General features: G+C 37.1%; 1 protein-coding gene across 4 annotated transcripts in view; it reads right to left on the bottom strand.

The window, feature by feature from the left end:
* The window catches only part of Dennd1b (DENN domain containing 1B), a 221,059-nt gene that overhangs the window by 127,159 nt on the left and 67,478 nt on the right, over nt 1-26,422 (bottom strand). For 2 of the 4 annotated variants that reach the window (XM_052737092.1, XM_052737095.1), the window contains exons 4-9: nt 23,153-23,202; nt 21,127-21,246; nt 7,461-7,530; nt 6,596-6,676; nt 1,682-1,741; nt 296-349 (exon numbers count right to left, since the gene is read on the bottom strand). In XM_052737092.1, the coding sequence (XP_052593052.1) occupies nt 296-349; nt 1,682-1,741; nt 6,596-6,676; nt 7,461-7,530; nt 21,127-21,246; nt 23,153-23,202 (435 nt within the window). The remainder of the gene's footprint in view (nt 1-295; nt 350-1,681; nt 1,742-6,595; nt 6,677-7,460; nt 7,531-21,126; nt 21,247-23,152; nt 23,203-26,422) is intronic. The other 2 variants (XM_052737093.1, XM_052737096.1) reach the window with 2 other exon arrangements.

The raw sequence follows: 26,422 nt of genomic DNA, 5'->3' as shown, positions 1-26,422 counted from the left end.
ATCACTGTCCCCCATTGGTAGAAGCCACACCTCTACACTTCCTTACATTTCAGATGGCCAAGCTCCAGAGCTGAGTGTGTGAGGCCCTAACTGACCATCCCAGTGACAGACATTCTTTCCTCCCTCCCTCATCAGTACAGGCATTAAGAAAGGAATAATGGGATAGACACATGGAGAGGAAAAGGAGAAGACACCCTGGTTCCTTACTCTTTTGTAATTTCTCTACAGGGACACAGTAAGGACAAAATCACATTTATCAGATGAAGAAGTCATAGAAAAATTCACAGACACTTACACTCTCCGGTATTGTCGGGAGTCCAGTGATGTCAGGGGCGATGAAACAGGAGTGCTGTCAGCAGGAATAAAGCACACAAGGACAGGAGAATTAAAATTTCATATTCCATATAATTACAGTAAAAATCAGAAAAAACACTGACGGGTCAATGTCACAGACTAACAATCTGGACTTGAATGTAAGATAATTTCACATGAAATGGCAAATTTAAATAACTAACTTTAACTGTCTCATACCAGAAGCAATGGTCAAAAATAAGAGATTTTAAAATTGGACAGGAGCAGATTAAGATTCTGCATAAGTATTAAGACCAAAAAAAAAAAAAGAATATATTACCAAAAGGTTATATATATTTAAATATACCTATGAACATGTATTCCCAAAATATATTTAAATAGATTGAAATCAAAAAGCATGCTAATTAAAGTGTTCGTAAAAATCTCCTGAGTCCTGGGCTTCTATGATAAACTATAATAAATGTTTTGTAGCAAGTGTATTTGGAAAACAACAATAAAAAATAATCTTTAAAAGATTAAAACTTAAAAATGTATTTGATGCCAGGCAATGGTGGGACATGTCTTTAATCCCAGCACTCTGGAGGCAGAGGCAGGCTGACCTCTGTGAGTTTGAGACCATTCTGGTCTACAAAGCAAGTTCTAAGACAGCCAGGGCAACACAGAGAAATCCTGTCTCAGAAAAAAAAAATGTATTTTCTATCCAAAACTATAACTTTATTCAAACACCAATAGATAAATATAAACTTCCAAAATAAATAATGCAATGCCATCAGATATCTACATGAAAAGAATGCTGAGTCTATACCTCACAGTGTCCAAAAAATGGCCCCCCGTTTTATTCACCCAAATCAAAGTGTAATCATCAAACTGTTCGATTTTTCTGTTCATATTATGCTCCTAAATCATTTTAATGTCTTAATTATATAGGAATATATTTAATATTGTTTTATATGTAAAGATTGGAACAGAAACTTTCAGCAGTATTTAAACAGGGATGAACAAGTAAGAGGCTGTTTCACACAGTCATAATGTATAATTTTCCAGGGGGGAAGAACAGTATAAGTCACAAGATGATCTTGTGACCAAAAAAGAAAAGATGACAGGAATCTCAAGAAAGCACTGAATGTACTTCAGCACACTGCTGAAAAGAGAAAGTGCAAGTTTACATCCATCAAACACCTTTATTTGGATGTGCTTCACACATGACTGTATTTCATAAAATTAGGAAAAAGAGAAAGTATAAACAGGAAACATACTCTAAATGATTGTTTTTAAATAGTCCATTTTCCAAAGAACCAGAGTGAATAAATCAGAAAGGCACAGTGATTTTAGAATAGTGATTTGAGAAGTCAGAGTCCTGTTCACTCACCGGCATCAGTGAGGGCTGATCTTTCAGAACTTGCTCACTGGCAATAAATAGCTCTTGGTTCTTATGAGAGAAAAATGAGCATTTTACTTTCAGAGGGGAAGTTTACACAAAACGTTCCTGTGTGCTGAGACAAACCCACGTTGCTACACTATGCCCTGGAAGTACTTGAGTGATATTCATTATACAGAACATTCTAAATACTGACCTGCAAATCTATTCTGGAAATGTCCTGAATGAAGTTTTGTACTGTGAGTACAAAGACAGTGAATAGCTAATGATTTCTTAAGTACAATTAAAAAAAAAAAAAAAACCTCACTTATATTACATATTAACTTTTCATAAAATCTGCAGTATTCCATGATCAATAATCACTTCCAAGACTTCCAATAAAGACTTCCAAGATCATCAGTTTTAATCTGTAAGATAAAATGAGTCTCCAAGGCTAGTTCAAGACAAGTGCTCTAGTCTCCAAACTGCCAATCAGTAATGGACAGAACTGGGTACATAGTAATCTGCTGTTGAAAGCAAAATAAATTATTATTGAACTTCATTTTAAAAAGCTATAAATGGATTTTACTAATATATTAGGTAATTAGAGCTTGAAAATCGATACACAGATTTGAAACCTATTATAGACTATTATGGGATAGTGGCCACTGGCCACCAGGTGTATGGAAAGGTGTTTGACATCACCAAGCACTAGAGAAATGCAAACAAAAACTGCATTATGCCCCGTGGCAAGTATGATAGCCGATGAAAGCAGAAGGCACCGAGGAAGCTGTGAAGAGAACACTAATACACTGCTGCTGGAAATGAAACGATGGAGACAATACGGAGGCTTCTCCGAAAGGTGAAAATAAAACTGTCCTGTTGATGCAACAATCCCACTCTGGAGTGTGAGCTCAAAGACGGGACACGAGTAAGCCCGCACAGCATGCTTGCTGCAGACGTACTGTCCCCTTGTTTATGGAAGCACTGTGCACAACAGCCAGGCAATGGAACCAACCCTGCCTTCCACCAACACATAGACATTCTAAAGGGGATTTTATTTACACACATGCACAAACATGGCAACTACTATCTGACTGGTAAAAGTGAGATTTTGTCATTTGTGATAATATGGTTAAACTGGAGAATGTTACACTAAATACAACAAGACAAATAACCGCATGATTTCACTCATATATGCAATAAAAAAACTTGATGTAATACATTCAGAGAAATATCACAACATATCCCATCAACAAATACTACTCTATTTAATCTATTAAAAAGAAAATAAGGGCTTGGAACACAGCTCAGTTGTAGATGGCAAGGCCCTGGATATCATACCAAAGCCAAAAAGACTAAATAAATAACAGACTTGAATGGAGTGTATTTTGTAAAGATTTATTTATATCCATATGTTGTATGTTTGGGTATATGCACAAATGTGTGAGGGTGCCTGTGGAGTCCAAAGCGGGGCATCAGATCCCCTGGTACCAGAGTTACAGGCAGCTGTCAGTCACTGACTTGAGTGCTGGGAATAAAACTGGTCCTCTACAAGAACAGCAGGGTAAGAACCCACTGAGGCATCTCTCCAGCTCCAGAGTACATTTTCATTACTCAGTAATACCTTACGACAACTGCATCCATTATTTAATTAAGCACATATATTTTAATTGAGCGCATGACTCTTTGACTAAGTGTTTGGATTGCTTTGTAATTGTAATAGTTGAAAAGAATGATGTCTTCTCTTTATAAAATCCAGGGCTCATCTGTTGTCCTTCATTTCTACCTCTCTACTGCATTCCAACTACCCGTGATGGTCCCTGCATTATTTGGAATTCAATAACCTGTGAGTTATGAGTTTCTCCTTACCTGGTCTTTTCTCTAGTTTTTACATGATTTCCTTTCTTTTTCATAATAGTCTGGGGGAGCAGGTATGAGCTTTTCCTTTATGCTTCCAATAAACAATTGAGATAGCAACAGCTATGCCTGCTGAAGACTTCCAAATATGAGCTTAAAATTCCAAGTTCTCCTGGCTTTTCATTCCTTAGTTTCCAGTGAAAAATTGAATCTATCCACTGTGGCAGTTTGCAGCAAATGAAAACACACAAAGAAGGCAGCAAAGATTTCAGGAAAGAACAAACACGGTCAACCGTCTGGTGAGAACCTCATAACTAGGAATAGGGCAGGTTCTAAAGTCAGTCAGACTACAAACAGGCTTTGGAGTGAAAAAAAAAAAAAAGGATTGTGTTCACTTAAGATATGCTAGGGGTTGGGGATTTAGCTCAGTGGTAGAGCGCTTGCCTAGCAAGCATAAGGCCCTGGGTTCAGTCCTCAGCTCCAGAAAAAAAAAAAAAAAAGAAAGAAAGTTGTTCTTTGCCGGGCGGTGGTGGTGCACGCCTTTAATCCCAGCACTCGGGAGGCAGAGCCAGGTGGATCTCTGTGAGTTCGAGGCCAGCCTGGACTACCAAGTGAGTTCCAGGAAAGGCGCAAAGCTACACAGAGAAACCTGTCTCGAAAAACCAAAAAAAAAAAAAAAAAAAGATATGCTAACCAGACCAGTAAGACCAGAGTGGGAAAAATTAGTGAGACAGAAATAAAATAGATAGATAGATAGATAGATAGATAGATAGATGGATGGATGGATGGATGGATGGATGGATGGATGGATGGATGGATGGACAGACAGCCAGCTTGGAGTGAAGCTAATGGATGACCATGAAAGTCTAAGTCAAAAGTTTGGAAATTGTCTGTATAAAGTGGGGAGTTACAGACAGGTATGGTGGCTACATGGGAGGCTCAGACAGAAGGACTGTAAATTGGATGCCAGCAAGAGCTACATAGTAAGGCTCACAGACAGTATGCACTACTCGGTCTCAAAAAAATTTTAAAGGTTCTTAGCTACTTTAGCAGTGTCAGGAAGGGGTCTATCTCATTGAGTGGTTTTCCTTAGAGAAAAACCTAATACTATTATTCCACAAAAAGAACTTAGCAATAAAATGACTACTAATGACATTGCTGTAACCATAGATTAGTGGCTCAGTGAACCCTCATCAGGGAAGATTCTTCTTACAATAAATGGGACAATGTGCAGAGAATGAGAGACTCTGGAACACTCAGGCCTACATGGAATGTATTTATCAAGGCCCTCCCCTCAATGCTCAGGGATCTATGCAGAAGAGGAAGCAGAAAGACCGTACAGTAAGACAATGGATGATTCCAAGGAAACTGTGTCTTCCAGACCCAACATGACTGATGTAAATATGAACGCACAGAGACTGTGTCAGCATGCACAAGGCCTTCACAGGTTCAAGCCAGATAAGACCCAGCACTGAGAGAGAGAAATGGACTCAAGGTCCCACTCCTGATATCTATGAGAAAAGAGAGTGTCACTGGGTATATCAACCACACTTCAGGGCAGTCCTCATGCCCAGGTGTAGATGGTCAACGGAAAATGGACTCCATGGCTTTCTGTTGTGTGTGTGTTTTGTTTTGTTTGGGTTTTATTGTTGTTGTTATACTTGCGTTATTTGTTTGTTAGTTGGTTGGTTCAGTTTTTGTTGTGGCTATTATTTCTGAGAGAGAAAGAACATGAAATTGGGTGAGTAGGAAGGTGGGGGAGGATCTGGGAGGAGTGGGAGAAGGGGAAATATGATCAAATGTATTGTATAAAAAATGTTAAATAAAAAGAAATTTTCAGAACAGGGGATGTGTCTCCATGGTAGAGTGGTTGCCTAGAATACCTAATCCCTAGGGGTCCACTAAACTTTTTTAAATTTCAAACAAAGTGCAAAATAATTTTTTTAACAGAGAATTAATGAGTTTACAGAAGTTTACTCTGACAGTCTTTAGAAGGCAGAACTAGAAGGAAAGAATAGGTTAAGTAGAACTAAAGAACTGATTCCGAGTGCAAACAGTGGGACTTCAGAATGGACTGAGAGGAGAGAGAGCACTGTTATCCTTGCAGTGCAGGGCATCACAGGCATGAGGACAGGTATTTCCAAACAAAGAATATGAGCAGAACAATTTCATCATCACTCAAACCTGCAAAAGGCCTCACGTGAACAAAGAATCTCCTCAAAGTTGTTCTTGCCCTATTAATTTTTTCTTCTTTTGTGAGAAAGAAAAAAAAAATCCAACATATTCACAGGAAACAATGACAGTATCAATAAAAAAATCCATTTTTATTTGAAAAATTAACAAAAGACATGAATGAAACCTCCATCGTTATCTACAACTTTGGATATTTACAAGTCCCCACAATACAAAGCCTGGCATATCAACGTAAGTAGAAATAAGTGCCAAAGTTCACTGACAGTCTCAGCAGAAACTTGGCACCATAAACGTGTTGTTCGCTGGAACGCTGACCACATTCCAGGGTTTCATAACTAGCCTGGAAGGTATGTACACATGTAAGGAAAGACAGGCCGTTCTAGCTGGAATCTTCCTTCTTCATGTTACTATGCAACTTTCTCTTCTGAAGCACGCCTCATTTCAGGAGAGGTTTCTCTCTCTTCTCTCTCTCTCTCTCTCTCTCTCTCTCTCTCTCTGTGTGTGTGTGTGTGTGTGTGTGTGTGTGTGTGTGTGTGTGTGTGTGTGTGTATACACATGTGGGTATATGATTTTATTATGTCTGGATTTCATTTGGAAAACCAATGTTCCTTACAATCAAAATATTCCCACAGATTTGGTTACTGTCAGTCCCTAATAGCTTTTTATGTCTTCAATTTAACAGCTATAACAATATGCAATACAAGTTACATGAATCACACCATGTCACAAGTCTTGACATTAGCACTAAGCAAGGTTAACACAGTCACTGAAGTTTTTCTGGAAACAGGGTGACTTCGCAAATGACTCCTGGAACAAGCATGTGTTCTTAAGTGAGAAAGAACTGTCTCCAAAAAGAAGTTACAAAGTACTTACCACACTCAAGTTGACAGGCGTGTTTGCCTTTGGTACTGGGTGGTTATAGAGTGATTGGAGAGTTTCATTCAAATCATCTTCCTGAAACAAAGAAAAGATCATTTAACAATTAAAAAACATAGAAAGCAAATAATTAAAAGTGTCCTTGTACATTACTAATGGGACTGTAAAATGGTGTAGCCATAGTAGAAAATAGCATGTATGATATGACCTTTCCTCAAATAATGAAACACAGAATTATCCCAATATCTAGTGTTTACACCTTCAGATAGATGAAAAACAAAACTGAATGTAACTACCGGAACAGGTTGTTCTGTTTGACTAGGAGCTCTATATATCCTGGAAAGCTCTCTATCACTAACTACGAATGGGTCTGATGAGAGAGACAGCTGAACAATAATCTATGTTGATGTCTCACTCACAATACATACAAGGAAGACACAGCTTAAATGTCTGCTAACACATGAGTGAATAAACAACTTGTAGTGCACCCATGCATTGATTATCATCCAGCTTTAAAAAGGTAGAGAATTCTGGCAGATGGCACAGCACTAGAACCTTGGACGTAAGACATTAGGAGAACTAAGCAAGGACAAACATTGCGAGATCCACCTATGTGGGGACCTTTAGTTAAGAAGGCAAATAAAGATATCGTGGTGGGGACCGGGGAGGGAAGAAAAGGAAATGGCAAACTACTGTTTAATGAGTATAGAGCCTGGGTTTGTTCGGGTATGCTGTACTGGTGGTCAAAAGCAATGTGACTGTGATAAATACCATAAGACTATAATCTTTGAAATGACAACTGCTCCTTCTGTACTATGTATATTTTAACACAATAAAGCAAAAGAGAAAGAAGTCAGCTTACCAGTTCCTTCGCCAAGTAATCTGCCAGCGTGTTGAGAAGCTTATAGTATACTTCAAACCATGGCAAGTAACTGGAAGGAGAATTTATTGGTATGTAAAACACCTGAAGTTTAGAACCAATGAACAAGCAAAGAGATAAAAACCAAACTGATATTCTTTAAAATGCACTGATCCTGGATAACAGAAAAGAACTACACCCATGTTTTCTTTATCAATTACAGAAAAATGTATTACTAATATTATAGCAATATTAATTATATTCACTTCCACTTTATGTCAGCAGCATCTGTAAAATGACTTAAAATGTCAAAGCAACCCTGTATGAGGGTACAGAAAAGCTAACTATAAAACTATGTGTAACTGCAGTCACTGGTCACTTTACTGGAGAGAAGTGAGACCTCACGAAATGTGTCCTCATGTGAGCATCCCAAAGTGCATTTACACAAATTAATATGGAAGCAATGTCACAGGACCACCACTGTACATTGGTCTATCATTGACTTACCAAGTATTTGGCACATACTTGAATATCTTTATAAATATTACCCAGTTAATACATAATGCAACAGAACCATGTATATATAATTAATTCTTCAGAAACTATGTAACCATCATTACAGATAAAGCCTATTCTAAAAAATTATACATATCATAAATTGATTTTCAATGACAAAATTATGATTTAAAATTATTTAGCTATGTAAAACTACTCTATGTATTTGCTTATTATTTACTTTTATTATTTATTTACTTATTTATTTTCAAGCGGTCTCACTATTTAATCCACACTTATTTTCTAATTCAGTTTATTACTTTCTTTCAATGCAAATGGACAGCCTAGGGCCAGTGAGAGAGCTCAGTGTTTAGATAAAGCACTTTCCACGCAAGCATGATGGAGTGAGTTCAAATCCTGGAACCCACATACACAAGGAACAGAAGTGACCCCCAGAAAGCTGCCCTCTGAGCACACATGTGCACCATGATGTGCACACATCCACACTCCCACACAGTATTCATATACAGTAATAATATCTGTTAAACAGCTTACGTATGTTTATAGTGAGCAAATGAAAACCATGACAAAAACAGACTATGCTACAGAAGAGAACTTTAAATTGCCTTAATCCCCTCAGCAGATGAAGAAAAGGGGGCGCTAAAAGGAACTATTGGAAAACAAGAAAGAGGGAAGGCCAGGCAACCTGTGGGAACCTTAGTTCAATCCATGGACTCACACCGTGTTGGCTGGAGAGAACTGACCCACAAAGTTATCATGCGACCTCCACACATACTCTATAGCCCGTGAGCCGCCACCACCACCTCCACAGTGGTAATAAAATTTTGGGGGGAAAAAAGAATTCTCAGAAATTCTAAAAGGTGAGGGGGAAAAAAACCTCAAAACATGGAAAGATAGAGAACAGCATAAGAAAATCACCTGGGAACGAGAAGAAAAAGACAGACGGGCAGCTAATAAGAGGGAAAATACCACAACACCAGCCTGTATCAGGCCACTGAATAATGGCGGCTCCCAAAGAAAGAAAATGGAGCATTTCTTAAAACACCACCAGAATGGCCCCTCCTCTTCAGACCTGAGTCTTCTGACTGAACAGATGATGACATGGGAGATGAGGAAGCCATGCTTCAGTTTCCTGTGAAATTCAAGAATAGGAAGAGAAAAAACCTGGTATTTCCAAGAAGACAAAGAGGTAAGACTCAAGAGGACAGACTACAAAAGTCAGCAAACTTCTCAGTTAAGACCAGGCAAGTGAGAAGATGAATGCCTTCCAACCAGAGGAAAGGAGGCCTTGGATGGAGTGTGAGGGTGAGGTAACACCATGCTCAGCCATTCCAGGCTTCACAAACTCTCCTCCTGGCTTCAATGAAATAAGGGAGACCAAAAAGAATGCAGGGGCTTGGGAAACACAACAGAGACCACAAAGAACAGAGAAGTCCAGGACCAGAGCTGTGCAAAAGCTTAGGATCCAGTCTGACAAGGACGAGCTTGGGACGAAAGGTCGGACAGGTTCACAGTAAGCATGTTGATGCTTTGTGTGAGAGCCTAGAAAACTCGGGATAGATAGGTGACATCTCTGAAATCATTTAGGGATGTGAAAATCAGAAATATTAATTAAATTACTTAACAGCTCAAGCCTTAGTTTTCAGACAGCAATTCAACCACGCCTTATTAAAAAAAAGAAAAAAAAAGATAATCCTTGAGATTACAGCTTTTAAACTAACAACTCAAAACATGTGTCATCCCACCATAGTTCTTATACTCACTGGTAGTTGGAAATCATCGTTCAGCAGGTCACGCCTGACAGAGAAGCAGGTATGCTAACTACAGATCTTCACCACTCCCTCCCCTCCTCCAAATCTAATCCCTGACTGCCTCTTACTCCCAGCACTGGAGCAGACTACCTGCTGGGACCTCCCATCCTTCTCTGCAACTGCCCCCCAAGTCTGAAATAGAGCACACAGATCTTATCTTCCAACCTCCCTTCCCCCACTCATCCCTTTATCCCAGCCCCTATCTCCAGCAGGCAACCCCTGGGAAACCCATAGCAAGCTGGCCAGGGAAGCCTATGAGCTAATTACAGATCTTCACCTCTCCCTCATCTCCTCCAAATCCAATCCCCCAGTCTCATCCCCAGCTCTGCAGAAGACCACCTGAAGTAACCTCTCTTCCCTCTCTGCCTCCATCTCCAGCAGATCCCAGATCTTCCCCTCCAACCCCCCTCACAATTCATCCATAGTCTCAGGCTCCAACTCCAGCAGACATTACCAGGGCATGCATCAGCCAAGCCTTCCAGAGAAGCAAGAAGGACAACTGAGCAGATCAGCAAGCTTCAGATCTTCACTTTCTCTCCTCCAAATTCAGTCCCCCAGTCTCATCCCCAGCTCTGTAGCAGACTACCTGTTGTGGCGTCTTCTCACTCTCTACACTGATTCCTAGGGGACTAAACAGATCCATGTGGAATATCGAGTTTTCCTCCCTCCTGTGGTCTCCCTCAGCACTCACCACCTTTTAGTGCATTCCCATTCCTAAGTGTCAACCCCCAATATCCAGAAATGCATTCTACTCTGAACTACCAGTGGCCACACCTAGCAAGACCCTAGAATAATTCCCTATCAGGCAACACACAGCCACCATACCCTCTTAAGAACTAGACAGGGCAACAGGAAACCAAGGAACAAAACACCCACAAAACAAAGACAAGACCTGAAGAAGATGCAGGCGAACAATGCAAAGGCAATGAGTTCACAAGCAGAGGCCATCAAGGCCTTGTGAAGCCTAAGGTGGTTAAGCCAAGGTACCAAAGGGTCCCAACCACAAACTCAGCCTTCTTGCATTCATCGCTCACCCCAAGCTCGGGAAACAGATTCGAAGATACATGACCAAGGGTCGTAAACTCTGCCAACCAAAGCCCAAAGTTCAAACCAAGGCAGCAGCCTCAGCTCTAGCTCAGGCTCCCAAAGGTATCCAGGTCCTTTGTGAAGGCCCCATAGAAAAGGTTTCTATCTGCCAATGTGAAGACAGATGGACTGGTGTGACACACCTACACACTATTTGCAGGTGGTCAGTGCCCTATCCTTTTGTCACAAGTAAACTTAAGGCAAGATCTGTTTAAACAAAAAAGTGCAAGGGAAAAGGACCAAACAAAATATAAAAACCTATTAGACTAATACCTGACTTCTCAATCGAGACTCTAAAAGAAAGAAGGGTCTGGACAGATGTTCTACACTCTAAAGAGACCACAGAGGCCAGATCAGATCACTACTGTCAGCAAAATGTTCAATCACAACAGATGGAGAAAGAAAGGCTTCCAACATAGAACCAAATTTAAGCAATATCTATCTATAAATCTAGCCCTACAGAGGAGCTAGAAGTAAATCTTCAGCCTGAAGAAAATGACCACTAAGAAAACATAGGAATAAATAATCTCAGAATAACAAACAAAAGAGGGGGCATATACACCACAACAAACAACAGAATCAACAAATACTGCTCCTCAATGACTCTCAATATCAATGGTGTCAACCCCCAAAAAGACACAGACTAACAGAATAGATACAAAAACAGGGTCCATCCTTCTGTTACTTCCAACAAACACACCTTAACATTAAGGACAGATATCATCTCAAAGTAAAAGGATGTAAAAATATATTCCAAGCAAATGGACCTAAGAAGTAAGCAGGTGTAGACATTTTAATATCTGATAAAACAAACTTCAAACCAAAACTAACCAGAAAAGATAGGGAAGGACACTACATACTAATCAAGGGATAAATCCATCAAGATGATGTATCAAATCTTAACATCTATGCCCAAAGGCAAGGGCACCCAAGTTTGTAAAAGAAACACTGCTATAGTTTAAATCACATATGTATCATCACATACAGATAGTGGGAGACTTCAATAGCCCACTCTCACCAATAAACAGGACATGCGGACAAAAACTGAACAGAGAAATATGGAGCTAATTTACGTTATAAACCAAATGGACCCAGGATATTTATGGCACATTTCACCCAAACACAAAAGAATAAACCTTCTCAGTACCTCACAGAACTTTCTCATAAATATGTATGCTTGGACAAAAAGCAAGACTCAAAAGGTACATGAAAATTGAAATAATATCCTGCATCCTATCTGACCACCACGGATTAAAACTGTATACAACAGAAATCTTAGAAATTCATAGAAAATGAACAACTCACTACTGAACAAAAAATGGGTCAAGAAAAAAAATTAAGAAATAAAAATTAAGAAAGACATCCTAGAACTGAGTAAAAATGAAGATACAACATACCCAAACATTTGGGACACAATGAAAGCAGTTTTAAGAGGTAAGCTCATAGCACCAAGTGCCTACATTAAAAAATGAAGATATCTCATGATAATTTAACAGCACACCTGAAAGTTTAAAACAAAAAAGAAGAAATCATACCCAGAAGGAGTAGACAGCAAAAAACAATTAAACTCAAGATAGACAGAAAAAAACAATTAAACTCAGGGGTGAAATTAATAAAATGGAAACAAACAAAACAACAACAACAGAACTACATAGAATCAATGAGACGGAATTCGCTCTTTGAAAAAAATCAGTAAGACTGACAAGCATTTAGCCAGATTAATTAGAAGGCAGAGAAAGAATATTCAAATTAACAAAGTCATAGATGAAAAAGGAGACATAAAAGAACATCGAGGAAACCCAGAGACTCATAAGACCATACTTTAAAAACCTATACTCCACCAAATAGGAAAATCTACAAGAAATAGATAAGTTTCTTGTAGTGATATATAATACCTACAAAAGTTAAATCGAGATCTGATAAGCAATTTCAAATGACCTATAACCCCATTTAAAACAGAAGCAGTATTAAAAGTCTCCCAGTCAAAAAGAGTCCAGAGCTAGTAGTGATGAATTCTACCAGAGTTTCAAAGAAGGATTAATGCTAATAATCCTCAATTTACTGCATGAAAGGTAAACAAAAGAACATTGCCCAATTTGCTTTACAAGGCCACAGTTACCATGTTACCTAAAACATAGGAAGGCCCCACGAAGAAAGAATTAATAAACAAATTTCACTTACGAACATAAATGCAAAAATACTCAATAAAATACTTGCAAACCAAATCCAAGAACACATCAAAATAATCCATTCATCATCAAGGGGCCACACCCCAGAAATTCAGGGATGGTTCACCATATGTGAATTAACAAATTTAATCCATTATATAAACAAACCAAAAGACAAAAACCACATGATCATCTCATTAGATGCGGAAAAGGCCTTTGACAAAAATCCAACACCCTTTCAATGCAATCTCCACCACAATTCTTCGCATATCTTGAAATGACAATTTTCAGCCTTATTTGGAAACACACACACACACACACACAAAACCAGTATATCTAAAACAATCCCAAATAACAAAAGAACTGCAAAAGACATCACCATCCCCTATTTCAAGTTCTACAGCAGTGCTACAGTAATAAAAAAAATAAAAATAAAAATAAAAAAACAGCATGGTACTGGAACCAAAACAGACAGGCTGATCAATGGAGTCGATGAAAGAATTGAAGACTCAGGTATAAATGCAAACACCTATGCACACCTGACTTTTTTTAAATAAAGAAGTCAGAAATATCCACTGGAAGAAAGACAGCATCATCAACAAATGGAGCTAGTCAAACTAGATGGCTGCAAATAGGTCCACACTTACCACCCTGTACAAAAATCAACTCCAAATGAGTTTTCGCTGTGCATAATATATTTTTGAAATAAGACACTCAGATTTCTGCAAGATCACTCCTTAACACATCAGCATGTAGTATAACCACAAAGAACCAAGTGCGAACATGTGCGGGTTCTCAGTGATGAGCTGCTCATTGCAATAAATTATTCACACTTTTTAATAAAAATAGCACTCATATCTAAGTGGAATTAGTCTGTAAACAGCCAGGCATGCTCCCAGAAGCATGAGAAAGCAAAGGCGTTTCTGCTGCAAATCTGAAATCATGCTGAGCAGAGGCTGCAGACGGGCTCTCTGCAATGCAGCTAGCAAACTCAGGGCTATGTTTTCTAAACCAGAAGTTTTGTGCCTGTGTTCAATCTAATAAACTGTCAGTTTCTAAATCTCCGATAATACATTTGAAAATTCTCAATTTCTTGTTCCTCTAGAAGTGATAAGAACTGGACTCCAGCCACACAATTTTCCTCTGACAAAAGCCTGGGGCCGAGAGGTGCTTTTTTGTGCCATGTGCTGTTCAGAGAGCAGCAACTGTACTTTCCTCGGTTTCCTATAACGAGGCACCTAACCTACTTCTCATCTGGGCCTCCTGCCTGCCTGATCCCTGAAGCAAACTAAAACATAATAGGAAGCAAAAGCTCAACAGCAGATCCTACCTGACTTCCTTTTCTGACAGTCCACAGAGAGTGAAAGAACTCCAGTGTTCTGACAAGATTCTAGTTCACACTTCTGTGGCAAAATTTGTCTACAACTTTTTACTTTAATATAACACATCAATAAATATTATAAAGCATATATGCCTTCAAGGGTAAAAAATACTTTCATGGTTTTGAATTTGGGCAAGTTCTTTATTTTTTTGTAGTTTCTTGAGTAATTTCTAAGCAATATATGCTCAAAGTAGTCATAACTAACACATAAACTCTTAAAATGATCATCAGTAACTTAAATTATCTCCTAGTTTTGGTACTTCCAAATGCACTTAAAATATATTTTTTGCTTTTTTTTTTTTTTTTTTTTTTTTTTGCTTTTTCTTTTTTATAACCAACCACAAGAATGCCAGGAAGTTAAAACAGTCAACCAAATGTGGAAAATGAATCTGCTTTCTCATTTGAATGTTTTAAAAGTAAAAATGTAACCTCATCAGCAAACTGTGTGACTGTTATATATTTGTAAATATATAAACATAAAACAGATAACTCTTCTACAAGCCAGGAGGCTGAAGTTTAATTGTATGATTATGTCGCAAATTTCCAATGAAGACAAGAGGCAAAAGGCAGACGCATACACAACTCATGAGCTCATCTGGTGGCGTCAGAAGGCGCCCCACACTTGGACTTCCACTACAGCGCTAGTAAAATTTTTACATTCAAAAGTCAAAGGTTAAATAAAGGAAAGGAAATGCTTTTTGTCAAACAGTCAAGCAACCACTACCAGCCTGAGTGATCAGCAGGAACCTAACACATAGTAATCAAATAAAACTAAGGAACCGGCCTTTCCTTAGGAAAACCTCTCATGTCTACAGGAGGTTTGTCCATTAGAAAATTGACACAAAATGTTCCAAATTAAAACATTCTGCTTCTAAGGGATTTGTGCAAAGGAAGAGTGTGAAGCCTTCAAGTTTGATGTGAGTCACAGGTAGCAAAGGGGCTACAAAGGCCTTAACCATAAATCTGCCTTCCTCATTAGAGTACTTCATTTTGAACCCTTGGCGACATTTTTATAGTTGTAAAATTACGTTAATGAAATTAGAGGTGGAAGAGTTTTTCTTGAATCTTTGCTAGCATATGCAAGCAATTCTAAACATAAGCAATAAGACTTAGGTTAGTGATCTCTGAGGACAGCTTTGAAATCTTGTTGAACAAGTCAGCCACTTCACAGAAAGAACTCCGACACCACAAGCCTCAAATTAAATGTCATTTTTAATATTACACTGGACTAAATTTTAATTTTTCTTGAATAAGATAAATGGTAATTAACATATTAACTGACAAATATTATGATAATATAATTTAGGAGAAAAGCAACACATGGTTTTAGTAGCATGTGTATAGTACCAACTTATCAGGAAAGTAAGAATAAAAGTGATTGTCAGATTAACCATGGACCATATTTCTGGACACTTGTATAGGAGAATGTTACAGTCACCAGAGCTCTTATGAACTACTTTAAAAATATACGTGTATTTTTTAAATTATAAATACTGACAATACTTAATCCTTTAGCTTGATAAACTGTACAAAAATATATAAACATACTTTTGGCCATGAGGAAATAAGACTGAAACTTAAATATCACAGTGCAAACACTATGTGTCACAAATATAAAATGGTTTGTGTTTTCTTTTGTAGACCTGTCTTGATGCTCTGTGACTTGCTGGTGAAAGCATTTTGTCAAGTTCTTCAGTAAGTCTTAGCTGTAGTAAATACAAGAATTCCAATCAAAGGCTTTGCCAATCTGACTGTAAACATTCCTTAAAGCTTCTTCAGCCTCTAGTCATAGTCAGAAGAACAGTTCCTCTCTCCCCAAAATGGAAGCCTGTTACAACAGGAAGATCTGAGAAATTCTGAGTAGCTCTATAGATACTCTTATATTCCTTCCCCAGCTCTTTTCCACAAAAATTACTATTTAAATCTAAGCTTTAAATGTGTATAGGATATATATTATATGTGTGTATAAAGTATGTATTATCTCAAACTTTTTCTAGTATATTTTAAGTGTACAGTACAAAATTTAAGCTTGGAGGTGGTGACACACTCCTTTAATCCCAGCACTCAGAAGGCAGAGACAGGTGGATCTCTATGAGTACGAGGCCAATCTGGTCTACAGGATGAGTTCCAGGACAGTCAGGGCTACAGAGAAACACTGTCTTGAAAAACAAAAACATAAACAAAACAAAAAAAGTACAAAATCTAGCAAGTATTGCTTCAAGGTAATAAGAAGTTTTAGAAATATATAACACATTTTTCAGCCATTAAACACTTCTCATATTGACCATTTTACATGGAAATCAGAAAACTGCACTAATATCTGGATTCCTAACTGTCATAGTCACCCCACCCGTATGTCATTTTCCTTCAGAGGTCATTATTTCACATCCTGATCTTAAATTTCAATGGCAAAGAACAAAGCCCCCCCTTTCCGTTCTTAACTCTGTGGCACTGCCATGCTCAGTCAACCGCTTGCTGTGCCCACTCCCACATAAACTAGTAAGATAACTTCCCATCCTGCGAACACACCATATATAGTTACCTGATGAAAGATGACCTGAATGCATTCCTACTAGTTTCTAACATAATGCCTAAAGTTCTCTATAGTTGGTCATCTCTATAATGACGGCATCTTAGAATTTTAGACCAGTAAAACGCTGTCTAAAACTATTTTTACAATATTACAATATTTCTTTAATTTTTTAAGATTACGATATAATTACATCATTTCCTCCTTCTCTTTTCTCCTTCCAAACTCTTCCATATACACCTCTTTGATCTTTGTAAAATAAATTCATGGCCTCTTTTTTCATTAATTGCTGTTACATACATATATTTATGTTCCTAAACATATAAACACAAACTGATCAATCTATATAATGTTACTTGTATATATGTGCTTTCAGGGCTGAACATGGTATCAGATAACCAACTGGTATGCTCTTCCCATGAAACTATTTTTAATAATAGTATTGATTCTTTGAGAATTTCATATAATGTATTTTGATCATATTAACCCCCTCCCCCCAACCCCAACTCTCCCAGATCCACTCTCACACCTATACCTACCCAACGCTGTGTTCACTTTTTAAATTTTTTTAAATACATTCAGTCTAGTATGCATCCCCTAAATATTCTTGAGGGCAGGGTCAGCCTTAGAGAGAGTGGTCCACCTACCAGGAGTCATATCCTTTAAGGAAACTGAATTTCTCTCTCCAGGAAGCTATAATTAACCAATAGATCTCTAGCCAAGGGTGGGTACTTCTTGCCCACCTCACCAGCCCATGGTGGGTGGTGCCATCCCTAGGCTAGTAGTCCTGGATAAGGAAAGAAAGAAAGAAGGAAGGAAGAAAGAAAGAAGGGAAGAAGGAAGGAAGGAGAGAAAGAAAGGAAAGGAAGGAAGATAGGAAGGAAGGAAGGAAGGAAGGAAGGAAGGAAGGAAGGAAGGAAGGAAGGAAGGAAGAAAGGAAGGAAGGAAGGAAGAGAAGAAAGAAAGAAAGAAAGAAAGAAAGAAAGAAAGAAAGAAAGAAAGAAAGAAAGAAAGAAAGAAAGAAAGAAAAAAGAAAGAAAGAAAGAAAAGCAGGCTGAGCAAGCTAGTAAGCAGCTCCCCTCCATGGCCTCCTGCCTCCAAGATCCTGCCCTGTTTGAGTTTCTGTCCTACTTCCTTCAGTGATGGACTATAGATACAAAAGTATAAGCCCCCTTTCCTCCCCAACTTGCTTTTTGATCATGGTATTTCGTTGCAGTCATGGAAACCTAACTAAGACAATGAATACCTCATGTTTTCTCTCTTATGTGGATAGTAGATTTAAACCTCTAGATACGCACACTTCATTTGGAATAGCCATAGGAATTAGAAAAACGGTGGGACAAAGAGATAGGGGATACAAGGATATAGAGGGAAACAGAACAAATGGAACAGAACTAATTAAAAGGGGTGGGAGGAGGGATAGCTAACACTGAAGTGCCCTGACTTAGAAGGACAAGGATGGAGACACCCCATCAAGCCTGCAGTACTTTCCTAATCCCAAAGGGAACAGGAGTGCCGTGTAAAAGCTTCCTCAGGATGTCTCACCAAGCAAGACTCATTCTAGTTCTTCTCCACCAGAATCACCATCAGAAGATCAAAAAGACTAACTATAAAAGAATATTTAATAAAAAATCCAATAACCAATGATGCTCACTATAAAAGACTATCTGATTAACATGTGTTTTTACTTTTAATTTATTATATTCACATAATATAATCATATTTTTGCAGGTAAAAGTATTTCTAACTCAGGAGTAAAAAAAACATTCACCTATTCTTCTGAATGCAAAAGTTTGAGTCAACATAATAACTTCTATAAATTAATGACAACTGGCTTACAGACATATACATTTATATATATATATATATATATATATATATATATATAAATCATTTAACAAGAAGTATATTTCATGTTTTACATAAACATTTTTAAATAACGATAGCTTTCCCAAATTTAAAAACTATAAGAAACTTATATAAACTATGGTAAGTATACAGTAATTATTTCAGCTTACTAACGGGTTCAATATATTCAAAATATTTTGAGATAAAAACAGGGAACAGTTCAAAATCTTTTATTATAAACAGTATCAGCAAATCAATTAGAAGGATGCAGATTCAAATCTAAACAATGATGTCTATAACTTATTCACAAATGGGTCATTAAAATAATAGGGAAAACTAAGAGAAAGACAGTATGAGGGGAGAGATGATGTAATTGATGAATCTGAGGGACATATACACAGAAGGTCACAGGACTACTGGAACTCTTCTGTAAATTTTAATTTTTCAATGAAATTTTCAAAAATTCATAGAAAAAAACTAGAAAGTACATATTGTCTTGGTTTTTCAAAGGGAAAAAATCCAACCTTATTAGAGTACACAAAAATATGTCCTCCTTTAAACTTTAGATTTGAAAGTAGGATAAAAAGTAGACTCTCTTTCTAAAACTCTGAACCTCCAACTCCACCCCGCTACCTAAACAATCTTCTCCAGCTAAAAATTTCACCATATGGACAAGTTGTGGCATAGCATGTCTTCAATCCCAACACTCAGGAGGCAGAAGCAGGCTTATCACTAAGTTTGAAGCCAGCCTATTCTACTTAACGAGTTCCAGACCATATAGGGCTTGGGGAAAAAAAAAAAATCAACCTATACTTTGAAACATAAGGTTCATTTGGGCAAAGTGTAAGTTTTAAATATAATTATTAACAAGAATAAAAAAAGTGGTCCCTCAAAGAAAAGCACATTCATTCTAAAATACTTACCCATTTTGATTCAAATAAAGAAAAAAATAACCAGCTCCAACATTTGTTTGGAGTGTTTTTATTAAATCCCAGATCTCCCTATCCAGCAGAGACTAGCCTCAAGTTTGCAGTTCTCCTGCTTCTGTTTCCATGGACTACACCACACATACCTCTGTGACTGACAAATTCAGCTCACTAGCAAATGAACAGAAAGGCCGTACGTTTTATACCAAGGTGCACTGGTTTGAATGAGATCTCCCCCATAGCTCAGGCATTAGAATACTCGATGTCCAGGTGGTGCCTGGCTTAGTTTTAGGAGGTGTGGCCTTGCTGGAGAAATGGCTTTAATGGTTAAAAAACCGTGACACCATTCTGAGTTGGCTCTCTGGTTTCCTGGTTATGATCTGGAATGTGAGCTTTGAGCTCCTCCTGCCATCAAGCCTGCTGCCTGCTGCCTGCTGTGATGATGATGGACTCTTATCTTCCCAAAACCATAAGCCCAAAATAAACCTTTCCTTCCTTCTGTAAGTTGCCTTGGTCATGGTGTGGAACCACAGCAGTAGAAAAGTTACTAATACACAGGGTTTTCTTCATATGCTAATCTGAAAATTGAATGTTATTATTCTACAATCATTTCCATTGAGTCTAGAATTGCCATTATCTATATAAATCATAGTAGTAAAGAATTCTACTTTTTATAGGCTACATCTGGATTCTTTGTTCACCACAACATCTTACAGGAACTCTAAGTTTAAATACTTCTTTTTCAACTACCAACAGCTCAAATCGCAATACTTGCAGAAGGGGACTATGAATCTAGCAAGATCATCACAAAATTAAAACCCTATTTATTTCCAGTTTATTGTTTCCACTGGGATAGGTAGGACCTGCAATTAGCAGATATCCCCATTCCTCAAAATAAATTAGGAACATAAATTTTATACAAAACTTCTAAAAATATATAAGGTTAACAACATCTTTTAAACTTTTTAAAATACCCAGTGGCCCAACAAAACTCTATAACTTCTTCCCCAACTACAATTTTGCAACCTTTGCCTTAAAACAGAAATTCATTCACAAAAATCACACGAGCATCAATGACAGAAAAGAGTATGTGTTAACTTTACTAAATGTTATCCTATTTACACATATCATGACTCACACATTAATAGTTACTTTTCAGTGATAAATCCATAACACCTTATCTTTAAAAGATTTAGTTCTTTTAAGAAAATTTCTAATGTTATTGGTAAACAATTTATCCTGTATGTGGAGATTATTTCTTAATTTCTTGGATATAGACTGAACAAGCAAAAAAAATAAACAAAATGTAAGAATTTGTTTTGATATTTTGAAATCCCAAGCATGATACAGCAGAAAAGCAAGATAATTTATTCTATAGCCAAGTTTTGATTATAATTACTCACCTAAGAATACATAAACAAATTCTGCCTCCTGACGTGAGTCTGCAGAACCCAAATCTCTGCTTACTTTCAATGTCTGTCAGTACGAAGGTAAAGTGCTGTCCAACTTGATTCTGAGATGCCCTAAGATAGAACATCACAACATTAAATCTGTGCTCATTTTCTTGAAGATAAAAAGGCTTGACTAGTATTTGCATTGGCTTCGTCTTTCCAGTACTAGGTTCTAGAAGCTGGAATGATGTTCTATAACTAAAGGGTCATGAATCTGTATATCAGCCCATGAGTCAAGAGTCAAGCATCACAAGAGGTTCTAACATCTCATAGGTAGAGCATGTCAATACAATCAAATGCCTCACTCGGAAATCAATGCTCATCCTACATTTTCAGAAGAGTTAGTTCCCCATAAAATACATCATGAGGTTGGAGTCATGATTACTCACTCTTCAGAAAAATCAATAGATTCAGTCACTACACTCATCTCTAGCCTCTCTCTTGTCTAAGGTATTCTACTTTTTCCAAATTTTAATTGCTTGGATAGCAAATCATGTTGCTTCATCCACTGAGAGTGACCACCATCATGTTGAATTGCTTCTTCTGTTGACATTCTTACCCAACGTAGTACATCACACCAAGCACTACTAGTATTTTTCTTAGCATTATCTTTTAGAATTATCAAAAAGCTGAAGAATCAAACATCAACTCAAAAGAATACACTTCTCCTAAAGAAACCTACTAAGTTATCTGTAATGAGTTTTACCTGATTTTGAAATAAGTAAGATAGAACCCAATGACATGTCCCACTTCAGCATAAGGGATGATATAAGTTACTAGACAAAATGCTTACCTCTGTTTAAAATGCATCAATATACTTCCAGATATTGGCTCATAAAACCAAACTAGAACTTGAGATTCTTTGTCCGAAAACAAAATATTGATGACCTATAAATTTTGGTTTTAAAATATTCATATGGATTTTGAAAAGTTGAAAAAACTACTACCAGTGTTCTAAAACAGTAAATTATTTTGTCACAAAACACCAGTTATTAAACAAGTACACATTTAAATGGACGGGGCTTTTTCTAGTTTTATAAACTTCAAATAAATCCTCCAGTGAGTAATGTGTCCTCTAGTGTTTAAGATTTATAATTTCCTCTTGCAGTTTTTCTTCCTTTATTTTGTTCTTACTATTGACTTAATACTATAATTTTGGAGTAAGACAGAATAACGAATTCTCCAGAAACTGAAGATAAGAAAATAATTTTTATAAGCAATATTTATTAGTATCAACTAGCATACTATTAGATCACTTTACAATCTATACATTAAAATTTCAGTGTTACTAATCCTTGACAAAGTATCTTTCTAAAATAAATTTTCTTTTAAAAACATTATATTGTACACTCAAATAAAACTAATAATAGTGATAAATCACACAAAAAACAATAAATGTCATTATGTCCAGAGTCTCTATCATCCTAAATTCCAACTGCATATAGAAGTTCACTTAGTATTTGCAGTGGAACATAAACACAATGAAGTTTTCAAAGCTACTGGGTAAGTTTCCCACAGCCACGGCAGTAACACTCTGTTCTATGCTGCTGTTCTTGGGAGACAACGAACAGTGAGTTCACAATATAACACAGATGCTCTTCCAATTAGGATGAACTGGTAGTGAAAACAGGGTACAAACATCTAGTTTCAAAAGACCATATGAAGGCCCTGATCAAAGACCAATGACATTTTTTTTTCTGCTAGTGCTTACAATCCATACCTGAAGAATAAAAAGAAGAAACATAACCTGTGGCCAACATTACTTGAAGATGTCCTCACTGGCCATGGCCGAGGAAGTAAAAGAATAATCTGAAAAGCATTATCTAATTATCTATTCTGAACCTCACATCACCAGTGTTTGAATTGGAAGAAAAAAAAAAATGAAGGTATATGTCATTTTCTTAAAATGTATATTTAATCACTGTGAAATGTATGCTAAGAAAAATAAAGTTATCTTAATTATTAACTTATACTGTACCTTTCCACGTCAAAGGGAAAACAGAACTTGGGCACGCTCTGCAGTACTTCCTATAAATGCAAATTCAAAATAAAGAGGATGCTTTAGAATGTTTTTTTTTTTTTTTTTAATGCAGTTAAAACTTTCTTTGGGACATTTTCAAGGGGTGGATGAAGTATTTTTAAGACAAAGGCTCGGGTTCTCCGACTAAAATAATTGATTATTAAAAAGGAATTAAGTGTGTGCTTTGGCAGATTGCACCGACAAAGCCCGGAAGCCCCGGGAGGGCAAGGCCTGGCCTGAAGGGTATTAACACCCTTTGCATCCCTGCTGGGATCCCCTTCAACAAGGCCAGATGGATCTCACAAGAAGCACCACACCATATGGGCAAGCTGTGTCTGCTGCTACTTGTACCACAGGCTAGCCACGGGGACTTTTCACAGATTCTGGCTCTAAAATATAAATGTTGTTTCAATTAAAATGCAGGCAGAGAAAAGGGAATGAAGTTGGCAGCAGAATGAATTACTGAGAAGGATAACAACTCTGCATGTCCCAAATGCAAATGGTTTTTTTAAGTTAAAAGACTTTGTACAGATTCTAAAATATACATTTACATGTTTAAACACATGGTATTAAATTTATTTCAAACAGCCCTCTTAAATGCATATTTTAAAATATGTCTCTATTATAATATAGTTAAATATTAAAATATTAAGTAATTAGATAGGAAAAATCAATGTTTTACTAAAACAGACAATAATCTTTTTAAAAATTTAGAAATTATATTTATTAAAATCCAAAAAATGCAAACTGTCAGACAGTTGGAAAAATAAGAAAAAAATGTACTTTGATGTATCTGAGCAATACATCAAAACTTAACTTTGTATCTAAGGTCCCACCTATAATTACAGATATCATAAAAATTAAAGTGAGATGCTCTCATAAAGGAGCAGAAACTAAAGACAATGCCTGTTAAGAAGCAAAGGAGCAAATATCTTAACGAAGCAGTCACTTCCACAAATGCCTTTTACCAGTAAAATCAGACTGATCCGAATGCATAAAGCTTCTATAGAAATACAGTATTAAGTACTTTTAAGCGAATTTCTTAATTTAAAAAAAACATATTTGGCAATTATTAGTTTAAAATAAAATACTGTAGAAATCCAACAGCAATACCTAAGAAAGCTTCAAGAGAACAGACTCACAGAAGCATAAAGAAAAGCATCATATTAAGGGGAAAAAAGCATGCTAGCCTTAGGGCAAGTATGCAGGCCTGCTTATGAGTGTGTACCATTAAAAGTTTGAGCACAGACCCATGCTTAGAGAAAGTTACCTTACTCTTTGCAATATCTTGCTAACTGTAATTAAAGAAGTCACTAGACATGAAATAAATGACTAAAAATGTAGCTTATTTCAAATGAGGGCAGTTGTTTTCATTTGACTGCTGCTTAATTGTTACCTTGTGTCATATAACGTGAAGTCACTTACCATATTTACTACACCTATAAAGAGTAGTAAGATGAACTCTTGCAAAACTCCCCACATAATTCAGAAACAATAAAAAGCAACCAAAGTCAATGTCTACCACTGAATATATATAAATTAGCTGTATATTTCACATCAATTTTTATGCTCAAATTAAGGAGGAAGCCTCTCACTTAGTTGCTTAATCTTTCACAAACACCCTCTCTTCTCCATAAGCAACATGCATGCAACACACTTCTGCAAAACAGCCTCAGCTCGCTTCCCAACTGGCAGCAGCATCCCTCAGGGGACAAGTCTTTAAACCTCTTCACTCTTTAAAATTCAACCAGCCAGCAGGTCTATAGACAAGTGTATAAACAGTATAGGGGGGAAAGCCCTCCTCTCAGCTTCTGTCAGCGACAGAGCAGCTATGCCGTTGACTGTTCCCTGACAGGATAAGCAGGGTGCACAAAGATCAATAGCTGAAGTCCTCCTAGCTCCGAGGACTTCGTTTCTTCTTTAATTACAGGTGCAAAGTAAAGTTACTTTAAAGGGGGAGGGGGCTGAAAAGAGGAAAAAAGCATTCAGACAGCTTTTGTTCCTTGAGTCATTTTAATAATAGTGATAAATGAAAATTATACTTCTACATATATTAGCAATAAGTGTGAGGTTTTATATTCTCATTCTCTCTGTCTTTCTCTGTGTCTGTCTCCCTCTTTCCCTCTCTCTCTCTCTCTCTCTGTCTCTCTGTCTGTCTGTCTCTCTCTCTCTCTTTCACACACACACATACACACACACACACACACACACACACACACACACACACACACACACACACACAGTTACTTCCATATATGTATTTGCAAGTTAGTTAAGTTTGCCATACTGTTGACCACAAACAAGCTAAGTTTCCTGTGTTACTAAAGGATTTTATTTCTACAGAAATTGCCTTAACCAAGAAAAATTTGAGTTTCAGAATATTCCTAATAAAAATGTTACTCTCACACAAAAACATCATAATTGCTAACACATGTCAAAGATAAAAACAGAAATAACAAGATGAATGAACTAGAATATGAAATTATCCAGAGCAAGTACCAATGGGCAATAATGGATATTTTATACATGTTCCAAAATAGGACATCTAACTATCATATTAATGACTGGAAATAACTCATGGAAACTTCTTTACTGGGTGTTTATCCCACAGAATGTAGCTCACCTATAATAGTGATCCTCAGCCTTCCTAGTGCTATGACCATTTAATACAGTTCCTATGTAGTGGTGACCCCCAACCATAAAATTATTTTTGTTGCTACTTCATAACTATAATTTTGCTGCTGTTATGAACTGTAATTTAAAGATCTGATATGCAACCCCTGTGAAAGGATCATTCGACCCAAAGGGGTCGTGACCCACAGCTTGAGAACCACTGACCTACAGCTTTGTGAAAGAGAAGAGTAAATGCTAGTATTAGGTGGACAGTCCACTCAACCCAGGAAGCTGCCATGCAGCATCTAAGAAGAAACAAACACTTAAGAAAAAAAATCTGCTTTAAATATTCTAAAATCCACAGTGACCGTGGTCTCAGAACTGCTTTGGGAAGAGTGGAAGATGAAACACATCATTTCTGGAACCTACTTCCCCTTCCACTTTGCCCAGCACTTCCCCCTGAACAAATGCAAGTGCTTACTGAAACGCCATACTTCCCTCTTTCTTGTTCTGCATAGGAAATCTAATCTACACCAATGACTTCAACTTTATTATCTCCTCTCATATATAACCAATCATTCACCAAGACCATTAATTAAATTTCATCATTATCTT

The sequence above is a fragment of the Peromyscus californicus genome, unplaced genomic scaffold (assembly GCF_007827085.1).
Source record: "Peromyscus californicus insignis strain IS unplaced genomic scaffold, ASM782708v3 Scaffold_14__1_contigs__length_90479793_seg_2, whole genome shotgun sequence".
Lineage (NCBI taxonomy): Eukaryota > Metazoa > Chordata > Mammalia > Rodentia > Cricetidae > Peromyscus > Peromyscus californicus.
This window is presented reverse-complemented; position numbering and strand designations above follow the sequence as displayed.